This window comes from Mytilus trossulus, chromosome 10 (genome assembly GCF_036588685.1).
Source record: "Mytilus trossulus isolate FHL-02 chromosome 10, PNRI_Mtr1.1.1.hap1, whole genome shotgun sequence".
Lineage (NCBI taxonomy): Eukaryota > Metazoa > Mollusca > Bivalvia > Mytilida > Mytilidae > Mytilus > Mytilus trossulus.
This window is the reverse complement of record NC_086382.1, coordinates 20,096,274-20,108,431: the sequence shown is the minus strand read 5'-3', so window position 1 is coordinate 20,108,431 and position 12,158 is coordinate 20,096,274. Positions and strand designations below refer to the sequence as shown.

Below are 12,158 nucleotides of genomic sequence, written 5' to 3'. Positions count from 1 at the left end.
AACTCCAGAGCTGAAACCTACAGACTTCAGTTTAGCAGGGACGTAACTCTATGACATTTTTGCACATAGAATCTTTACAAACACAGCCAGTGAAGCACAGTTGTGCTTTCCAACGACATGTCTTCTTAGCTACCGAATGATGCATCCAAATAATGACTGCGCAATACATTCTCAAAAATTTCGCAATTCTTGAACATAAACCACACCCTTTCGTTGTAAGAAAAAATGTTCTATATATAAAGGTGATGTGTTAAAGTTATACAACGAACATACTTTACTTTTATAAAGTTTAAACTTTAAGTATAAAGTTAAAACTGAAAGGTCTCCACACCATATGTATGTGGACACAAAGACCTATAAACGCCCTATATGTTTGATGCTTAACCCTTCTTTCCTTTCTCTTCAGTCTTCTTACTCTTCTTTGTCATATGCTTGTGTTTATCAAGCATATAACTCACATAAGCAATAGGTTTCTCAACAAATGAATGAATTGTACAAGGCATTGAAGTATTATTTGTATTTAATGTTGCTGCTGCATGTCCAGCGACAAATATAATAGTCATATTTCAAAAAGATAGTAACATGTATGTGTTGCAAAACATTGCTTTAGTTAAATTGAAATTCCAGTTAACAGATTCTACAAGGCATTCAAGAAGAACTTTTAATCATCATTGAATCTGCTTCATGTCCAGCGACAAATATATCAATCAAAATACAAGAAGATAGTAACATGTATGTGTTGCAAAACATTGCTTTCAGTCAATTTAAAATCCTTCCAACATGTTCGAGTTTGCCCAACCAAAATACGATGTAGGACGCGTGTAAAAGAAACCCTGATTTATTGTATTGCTTTTTTTGGGTGTTTAATGCCACTTTCGTTACTACCGGCTTTTCATTGCGGACATTTTTTATCAGTAGAAACAAAAACAAAAACGAAACAAGTGGTAGCATCAGCAAAGTGAATATATCATTCATATATATCTGTAGTCGCTGGGTTGCTGTCTCATTGAGGGAAACTCGCATCTCCTTTTCTCCATTCAGCGTGCTCATGTCGTTTTTTTTATTTGCGTCACTAGGTTGCTGTCTCAATGACGTTTACCCCACATTCTGTTTGTTGCACACTACATATTTTAAAACATGCAGTTAAGGTGTTATTTCATGTATAATAAAGTGAGAAAATGCAGAAGAGAAGATAAAAGGACTTAATAGAAAAAGAAGAAAGGATATTTTGTTTTCTTCAAAAACGACCTGTTTGGTCACTCGTATATTAGTTGTCTATAAATATAGTCCATGTCAGTTTTATGAATGTAAACTATAAGAACTGTGTCTTTTAGGGGAAAATGTATGGCTCAAAATTATTAGTTATGTTATTTGTTTGATAGTGATGTATATCATCATTTCTTTAAATCTTATCTTTTTTAGTTGGTGTTATCGGATTAAGTGTCAGAGATGTATGAAAGGCAACTCTGTCTACTTAAACAGCGTAAAAATCGTAGATTTAAAAGTAGTGCGACTTTTCCCATGTGTCTAATGACTTTATTTCATGTCATTATTATAAGCAAAAATTCTCAATTAGTAAGCACACGAGTTAGTTCGTGTCAAGATGTACCACATATTTCAACTTATGTTTTATTTTTAATAGTAGCTATCAATCTTAAATGTGTGTTTGCAAACATACAAAAATATGTCTTCACTGGGAACTCCAGAGCTGAAACCTACAGACTTCAGTTTAGCAGGGACGTAACTCTATGACATTTTTGCACATAGAATCTTTACAAACACGGCCAGTGAAGCACAGTTGTGCTTTCCAACGACATGTCTTCTTAGCTACCGAATGATGCATCCAAATAATGACTGCGCAATACATTCTCAAAAATTTCGCAATTCTTGAACATAAACCACACCCTTTCGTTGTAAGAAAAAATGTTCTATATATAAAGGTGATGTGTTAAAGTTATACAACGAACATACTTTACTTTTATAAAGTTTAAACTTTAAGTATAAAGTTAAAACTGAAAGGTCTCCACACCATATTTATGTGGACACAAAGACCTATAAGCGCAGGCCCTATATGTTTGATGCTTAACCCTTCTTTCCTTTCTCTTCAGTCTTCTTACTTTTCTTTGTCATATGCTTGTGTTTTTTAAGCATATAACTCACATAAGCAATAGGTTTCTCAACAAATGAATGAATTGTACAAGGCATTGATGTATTATTTGTATTTGATGTTGCTGCTGCATGTCCAGCGACAAATATAATAGTCATATTTCAAAAAGATAGTAACATGTATGTGTTGCAAAACATTGCTTTAGTTAAATTGAAATTCCAGTTAACAGATTCTACAAGGCATTCAAGAAGAACTTTTAATCATCATTGAATCTGCTTCATGTCCAGCGACAAATATATCAATCAAAATACAAGAAGATAGTAACATGTATGTGTTGCAAAACATTGCTTTCAGTCAATTTAAAATCCTTCCAACATGTTCGAGTTTGCCCAACCAAAATACGATGTAGGACGCGTGTAAAAGAAACCCTGATTTATTGTATTGCTTTTTTTGGGTGTTTAATGCCACTTTCGTTACTACCGGCTTTTCATTGCGGACATTTTTTATCAGTAGAAACAAAAACAAAAACGAAACAAGTGGTAGCATCAGCAAAGTGAATATATCATTCATATATATCTGTAGTCGCTGGGTTGCAGTCTCATTGAGGGAAACTCGCATCTCCTTTTCTCCATTCAGCGTGCTCATGTCGGTTTTTTTATTTGCGTCACTAGGTTGCTGTCTCATTGACGTTTACCCCACATTCTGTTTGTTGCACACTACATATTTTCAAACATGCAGTTAAGGTGTTATTTCATGTATAATTAAGTGAGAAAATACAGAAGAGAAGATAAAAGGACTTGATAGAAAAAGAAGAAATGATATTTTGTTTTCTTCAAAAACGACCTGTTTGGTCACTCGTATATTAGTTGTCTTTAAATATAGTCCATGTCAGTTTTATGAATGTATACTATTAGAACTGTGTCTTTTAGAGGAAAATGTAGGGCTCAAAATTATTAGTTATGTTATTTGTTTGATAGTGATGTATATCAATGTGTGTTTGCAAACATACAAAAATATGTCTTCACTAGGAATTCCAGAGCTGAAACCTACAAACTTCAGTTTAGCAGGGACGTAACTATATGACATTTTTGCACATATAATCTTTACAGACACAGCCAGTGAAGAACAGTTGTGCTTTCCAACGACATGTCTACTTAGCTAACGAATTATGCTCAGGATTATTACAGTGCGATCACTTAAAAGGCAAGTCAGTAGTGTTTTTTATTGGTGCGATTTATGAATGGAATGTGAAAAACTATATCTCGAGTGAACGCGATTGATAGTTTAGATTATTTTTACCGATAACCGCTACGAATTTCAGCTGACGGCGACTATAATTGATGCACAAAAACATGAACGAAAAACAAATATGTAACAAATAAACAAACGACAACCACTGAATTACAGGCTCCTGACTTGGAACAGACACATACATACAGAATGTGGCGGGGTTAAACATGTTAGCGGGATCCCATCCCTCCCCTAACCTTGGACAGTGGTATAACAGTACAACATAAGAACGAACTATAAACATTAGTTGAAAAAGGCTTAACTCATCAGACGGATACAAATACAAATACTACACAGAGTGGACGTAGCCGGGTACTTGTACATCCCAACAACATTCCGACATTAAGTACAGATATGAGAGTGCTCGCAGTTACTGACAGCTAGTTCAAAGACACTAACAACTACTAAAAACTCGTGCATCTAAGACTAAATGCAATCAGTTTAATTACTAAGCTAAACGAATAGTTGACAGAGTTATACATATATTCAAAAATAACATCGAAATATGCAATGCTTAAAAGGACACTATCTGTCAAATTCAGGAACACCGATTTAATTTAAGTTCTCACATTTCATTTATAACTATGTAAAACTTTTATCCATATAATAAAAAGTCTTAAATAAACTATTTACAGTGCATGGGTTCGAGAATATGTAACTTCGTTTCGTGTGTATTTTAGTCTAGACGCCATCTAATCAATTATCGACTTGACCTCCGGAGACCTCCGAATGTCATATAAAGGTTATAAACATAAATATAGATATAAATAGAAACAAACTCGTGCAATTGAATTTTCTAGGTCTGTTTAATTTCATATTAAAGATTAAAAATATATGTTAATCATCGTTTTTACCTGTATAAGAATGATATTTTGTGGATCGAAGTAGTCAATCAAACGATTTACCTTTGTTTCACTTTCAATGCGTTATCCATCTCTAGCTAAGGCGTTAAATTGAAGTTGACATGAATACGGATTCAATGAGTTGTCTCATTAGCAATCATACGACATCTTCTTATTTTTCACAATAAAACAAAAACAATCATTTTTTTTGTGTATAAATAGTTGTTAATGTCCTGTTAACGCCGAGATTATCTTTGAAAATAAGATAACTTGATACAAACAGTTAGACATGATAGGAACTAGTTAAGAATATCATGTTTATAAATTGATCTTTACAAAAGAAATACCGAAACAACAAGCAATAAAGACAATGCAAAACTGTAGCCAAACTGACAAACAGATGCGTCCTTGTAGGATTGTCAAGAAATCAAAATCCTCACCACGTCATTCATATCCGAACCAAATTGATATATATAAAAAAAAACACATAAAAATACCACTATCACACAATTAGAAAATACAATCGTGTGAAAATAAAGATAACATGCCTCCTTTAATCTAGTTCGTTAGACGCGCGTTTCGTCTACAAGCTATATATTCTCTATATTGTTGATATTGTAATGCTGATCATTTAGTCTGTTTAGTGTCTTTCTATATTCTTTAGTTTTTGCTCAAAACATCACAGTAAATTAAAAGAAATCCTCATTTAAGGCCAATCACTCCTATGAAGAGTGGCAGTGTATACTACCTATATCAGCAAAATTTGACTTGTTAGTAGATCGTGCATTGCTAATCATTTTAAGTGTTTAAATTATCTATTTATCTATTATTATTTTTTTTATTAATTTATCATAAGGTAACCTCCCCCCCCCCCCCCCAAGCAAAGATCGTCATTAAAGGGCATTAATTCAAAGGAGACGTCGGACAATGTCCTTTATATTGTCCTAGTTGTAGATCGATTCTGCTCCTGACAGATATTTCGTTTTTAAAAAATAATAGATAAAACTTGCATTTCAGTCCTATGTTCTTATCTTATCCATTTAACGATATCGAATCAACCAATGGTTTTGATTAGCAATGAGTAAATACTATCTCATTACTACTTATAAATGTAAAATATTAGACAAATAAAATTTAGTTACTGAAATCATAAATGCATTTTAAGATTTCGTATAATGTAACTTGAAGCAATCTATTGCATTTTGGATAATTTCGATAACCACAGTAAACGATTTATTATTACCTTGATAGAATTAACCTGCATGGTGCATTGTTGAAGTATTGTATGTTCACCAGCATTTAAATATTTTTGTATTGTATGTTTTATTCCTATCCATTTAAATATAACATTTAAACATTATATTTTCAAAAAAACGGAATTGATACATATCAATTCTGATGTATCATATCCGAAATCGATGAAGTTCTAAAGTAAAGAAGGAACAGGTAATATGACTTTGTTTTTATTCTGCTCATTTATCAATCTTTACAAAACCGTCCTCCATTACAATAAACATCTGACTCCGCCTTTTGAATATAGAACAGACCTATTGAACTATAATGTTGATGACTGTTTGGAAAATCCACGGCTCTAATTACAATCGTGATAAAACTTTCCGGTTGCAAAAAGGACCCATTTCTATTGGCATTTAAGCAATCATTTAAATAGTCAGTATACTTGTGTGTTTTACACTTCTATGGGTACAAACATGACAATGACACTTTGTTTGTATATCTTAAACCCGGAATATATAGTTTAACAGTATTCTTATCGCTGCAGCTGAACATTGATTACAGTCTAACAATGATTTGGTGTGTTTTTTCTATTTTTTTAACTGTTCAATCAATAGAAAACACAAAGTTTGAGACATGGGAAAAGTGGATTCCGCCATTTGTTAGCAGAACTGATCTACTTTGCCCGACCGATCTTTGTACGCTAGATGTGACACTAAATGTTACATCGAAAAATGGTTGCTGCACTTGTTTGGCTAAACCATCTTGGAAATTTAACCCATGGATTTATGATTTAGTTTTGAAGTATACGCGAAGAGGGGGTATAGCTCAACTCATAGGGGAAATAACAGTTAATTCAAGATTGGTACATAATAATGGATTTTTATCACATTTACCATACAATTTATGCAATTTCGTGAATATCGTAGAAATAGAAGCCACTTACAATAAAATTTCCTCAATTGGGAACATATCGTGTTTACAGATGCTCGATACGCTTGATTTGAGTTATAATTCGATTGAGTCAATTGGGAATAGCACGTTTAAGCATTTACCTTTATTAAGAGAATTACGTTTGTCTCATAATGGAATAAAAACCGTAGAACCATTTACTCTGGCGGGAACAACGATGTCTATTTTTTGGGTCGATTTATCCTGGAACAATATGACGAAACTTGATATAAGTAATGTGGTCTCAGAATATCAGTTCTGTCGGTATGATTTCTCTTCAAACAAAATTATTCAAATAGTAAATGAACAAAATTTTCAATTTGATGTCAACAAATATTATGTGGGAGGATTCCTTAATTTGGATTCTAATGATTTCACACACTGGTTTGACGTCAAAGATCTAGGATTACACGATATGACAATTTTAGGAAAATTCTTTCGAATACGATTATCTTTGCAAAATATGAATTGGACTTGTGATTGCCGAATGGAACCGTTCTTTGCACTTTCACGAGATGCGTTAAAAAGAATGTCGCGTGATTACTTTAATGTTATATGTTGGGATCCACCAGAATATCGGGGACTGTCGGCTACAGAACATTTTCTGAAAAGGGATAGACTTGATTTGCTAATTTGTAACAAAACGTCTGCTGATAAATGTCCGAAAAAGTGTCACTGTTTTTATCAACCGAAAAACAGAAGAACTGTGATCAATTGTACTAGTGTTGGATTAATTGCATTGCCAAAGTTTGTTCCGGAAGGAGATAATTTGACTTTGCTATTAGATGGTAACAATATAGAGTTTTTAGAACATCGAGAATATTTCAACAGATCGTCTGTCATTAGCATATCAAATAATAAACTAAATAGCATAGCAAGCAATGCCATTGGATCTATAGGCAGTAACACGGTTCTTGATTTGTCTGGTAACAGTATAAATGAGTTGCCTCGAGATATTCAATCGTTTGATCCCTGTATAATGAAATTGGGAATTATAAAAATATCTTGCAGTTGTAATGATCATTGGCTTGTAAACTGGGTGAAAAACAAGCGCGCAGAAAAATGCAAAAATATCACTGAAATTATCTGTTTTATCGACGATGGGTATGTTTCAACGATTGGTTTAGATTTAGGAAATTACTGCAATGATGACTCTAATTTGACATTTTTTAACATCTTATTTGGATTAATAATTGCTCTGCTCTTAGGAATTTGTGGTTTAATGTATACATTCCGCTACGAATTGTTTATTTTAAAGAGAAAGTTTGTGAATCAGAAATCTTCGAAAATATACCCATTACTAAAATACGATGTTTTCTTATCTTTTGATGACAATGACACTGAACTGCGTTTTTGGGTAATGAAAACATTGGCTTCCTACTTGAAAGGCGCATGTTATAAGACTTTCATACCGTGTAGAGATGGTAACATCGGGGAAGTCAGAGAAGAAGCCATGATTGATAATATAAATGTTTGTAAAAACTATATAGTCATACTCTGTGACAAATATCACACTGAAGATACGTTTTGGACAACCATTGAATGGAAGTACATTTGGCATAACTTTAAACAAAATAAGGAAAGACAAATCATACTTTTGAATTACCATCAGTTAGAGTCGTCAGAGGTCCGTGAAATTAAACTTAAAGCTTTTATACGAGTTGGTACAGATATTGACTTTTCAAACAGGAAGCATACTTTGTTACAGGACATTCAAGATAGATTAGGTTCCCCAATTCTTACAACCAATTATTCTTTTTAATTTCTTTTAAGCTGTAATTATTCATCTTAAATTCATTTCTGTATACTAGTATATATAGCATACGTGTCATTCTGCATCTTATAAGTAAAAGCTATATACAATGTGTACTAGTCAACAAAAGTAACGATACACAAGTTCGAACTCAAATTTAACTTAAGATATAATAAATAGGAAAAACAGCTAAATTGTCCAATGAAAACATTCAAATGTATATGATTAAAAGAATCTGACTAAATTGGAAAATGAGAAACACCGGGTTATGGGGAAATGAAGACAAAAGTCGGCACTTACTTTCGAGATAAGAATTAAGTATTCAAATATCTTCAAAGCCATTCAAAATTTTAGGTTAAACCATGTCTAAAGTTTTAAGTTAAAATATCGATTTTTGATTTTTTGGGGTTAAAATACGACTTTTGAAGAAAAATTATTAGTAAGAAAATAATAATCTGCAAATATAAGACCAATTGGGCATTTTTTTACCTTTATTCAGTGTTTCTAATTCCATTCTATATTGAAAATACATTGTATTGTATCATTTTTTTTAATGACTGGAATACCTTTCGCAAAATATGTATTTACTAGCCCATCGCGGTTAAATGTGACGTATTAAAAATACATGTTAAGAATACTAGTAATTAAATACTAAATACACAAACAGATCATTGTTTAACTAATAAATTTTAATAACTTGAACACTAACATTTATGTAGGCAAATGTATTGTACATTAATATGTAAATTAAAGAATAAATCCTATTTTTTGGCAAATTCTTGAAACAATAATTTTTTTAGAGAGGAGTTTTTCGAATGTTGATATCGCTGAAATTTTCACAGACTCACTGTTTACAATGGGTCAGATTTGTTTTTAAATGTCGTTTTTAAAACATGTGTGAGATCAATCTTTTTTTGTTAGACATATTAAAGAATAAGTTAGTCCGAAATTATACCTCCTTCTTGTTGAAAACGGAAATGAAAGAGTAGTGAAGTTACTAATGGAAAATTCAAACTCATAATTAGTTGAACAGAAACAACGCCATGGCAAAAAAGAAAAAAGACAAATCACAGCATACAAAACACAACATAGAAAACAAGGAACAAGTTAGTGAAAAGAGTAGCATAGTTGGGTCTCTTGGAATACCGATTGTTTGTTGAAAAAACACGTCCTCCAAACGTAGCAAAAATGTTGTAAATCAAGAAATTAAGCATCTTGATAATATCAGTTTCAGAGACTTTTTCGTTTGAATCAGAGTTGATTTATTTTTGCAAATCTATGCATCCTCCAAGAGTTTTAGATTATATGTAATCTCTCAAATAGCAAAGTTTTTATGCCCCACCTACGATAGTAGAGAGGCATTATGTTTTCTGGTCTGTGCGTCCGTTCGTCCGTCCGTCTGTTCGTTCGTTCGTCTGTCCCGCTTCAGGTTAAAGTTTTTGGTCGAGGTAGTTTTTGATGACGTTGAAGTCCATTTAACCTTAGTATACATGTTCCTTATGATATTATCTCTCTAATTTTAATGCCAAATTAGAGTTCTGATCCCAATTTCACGGTCCACTGAACATAGAAAATGATAGTGCGAGTGGGGCACCCGTGTACTGGGGACACATTCTTGTTTGTTTTACTATCCGCATCTGACGTAAGCCACCTCTAGAATATGTAATTGCATATTACATTTGAAGTTCGGTTTTGATCATTGATAAAATTGATGTTTACAATTAAGAAAGAGGTATATATGTAAGAGGTGATTATTAAGGACCTTTTGGCCAAACCTAATAATTGCATTAAATCTTAATAATGTCGAACACTTTTGTGGAACGATTCTAATATTGTGCCAAAAAAAAAACCCATTAAATTGTATGATTTTGAATTGTTTTTCTAGTTTTTAGAATAATCTAGTAAAGACCTTGTCAAAAACCTAAAGATGATCATATGTCATGTGATCAGGTTGTACAAACATAATAAGTCCTCTTAAGATCAGTTACGCATTTAAAGGCCTCGTTTAAAAAATACAAGTCTATTATATTGAATATTATGGTTATTTTAATTTCGTTTGTGCAATTTGGCTTATACAATATGCTCGGTTTAAATAGTACGATTTAAAGGGATATTTCATAAAATCAACGAAAAATGTAACATTAGAATATTTATACGACATTTCGTTCACATGCATATATTTTTGACAGGTATTTGATAACGATTAAGGACAATACGGTAATCTCCATAAGGTTTATTCCTTGAATGCCAACATTCTTTGTTCTACCGACAATTTACCTGTAAAATTGTGTTGGCGTTCAAGGAATAGGTGCAAGTAGTTATCACAACAAAAGTGCTTGCTTATCAAAACAATAAATACAGGTAGATTAATCTAGTTCATATTTGTTAAGTTGTTAAAAATCATATTTTACCGCTCCTGCTTGAACAAATATGGATTCTTTTAAACTGAAACTTTTAAAAGTGTTGCATCACAAAGTGAGGACTGTAAGGATTCCAGTTTGTACAAATTCTACAATAGACTCTTTGGACTTTGAAGCTTTTTCCCCAATATTTCTATAGTTGTGTGTGCTATAGTATCCTACCATATTACTGTTTTACTGTGCTTATCCAGTGACCTTTGAAAATCACATTAGCAAAGACCAAAACAGTTTACCAAATTGCAGTCAGATTTCTACTCCAACTAACTCATCAACTGGTAAAATATTTTAGCAGATTGCTCAAGTGAAATGTTGTTAGTTTAAAGTGAGTGCTGTAAACTAAAAAGTTATACTTACCATCCAGATTCAGTCAGTTGAAAACCACATACTTTGAACGGCAAAATTATTTCATTGATTGATATTACTTTTACTTAAGGATCTTGAATACTATGAATGACAAAACTATTTTATTCAATAACACTACTTTTTCTGTTTAGTCTGTTTTTCATGATATACATTAGCCGTGAAACTGTACTTATGTATCCCGTCATACTTTGAACCACACCATTATTTTATTTATTATTATTACTTTTACTGTTAAGTCTGGTTTTTGGTAATTTCAAACGCGCTATTTTACACCAGTAATGAAAACCTTCTATCATTTATGGGTAGACTTTACATAGATAAATTCAGTCGTATTTGACGTGAAACTGTTCTTATGTATCCCGTCATACTTTGAACCACACTATTATTTTATTTATTATTATTACTTTTACTGTTAAGTCTGTTTTTGTTATATCAACTTTACGTAAGTCTTCATTTATGTATGCCGTCATACGACAAAATTATTTTTATGTCTACCTGCGGAATTGAAATGTAAGCTAGTAACTGGTACATACATGCTTCAAAGTATAAAAGCAAAATTCAGTAAAAATATAGTACTGCCTGACTGTAAGCTATGTAAGGACAATGATGAAACCCTTGAACATTTTCTCCTGGAATGTACTAGGCTCGGTGATGTACGACAAAAATGCATGGCGAAGCTAGTCAACAAGCTAAGAGAGATAGAAGGGGGTGGTACAATCGACGTCAGTAATGATGAAATACTGATAGAAATTATACTGGATTGTTCTAAGACAAATATACTGAATACTCAGCCAATGGACAAGCTACTGGATATAGAAAGGCAAACACAAGATCTTTGCTACCAGTTACATATAAAGCGAACAAAACTTTTATGTGACATCAAGTAAAAGAAATGTATGAAGGCTCTAATTATTTTAGATTTTAACTTTTATAAATCTAAAGTATATATTTAAATACTGAAATAGCAAATAAGTCTTACTAAAATGTTCTAGATTTTAACTATTAAAGTTTTCAAGTAATATAACACCGAAATCGTAAATATATGGTGTGTACTGTCTGCATGGGATGCCAAGCTAACTAGTACACTCTATAATATCTTCAAATCAAGAGCAATATCCAATATAGTCTGTACAGTCTGCATGGGATGCCAAGCTAACTTGTATCAGTCTATCAAGAAGTGCGTGATTTATACTTTTTAA

The 12,158-nt window shown here is 32.3% G+C and overlaps 1 protein-coding gene across 1 annotated transcript; it reads left to right on the top strand.

The window, feature by feature from the left end:
* Window positions 1–5,941: 5,941 nt before the first annotated feature.
* On the top strand, window positions 5,942–8,575 carry LOC134686058 (protein toll-like). The gene has a single exon (XM_063545749.1). It carries the CDS (start codon window positions 6,044–6,046, stop codon window positions 8,183–8,185), a length of 2,142 nt encoding a protein of 713 aa, XP_063401819.1. The 5' UTR covers window positions 5,942–6,043; the 3' UTR covers window positions 8,186–8,575.
* The last annotated feature ends 3,583 nt before the right edge of the window (window positions 8,576–12,158 follow it).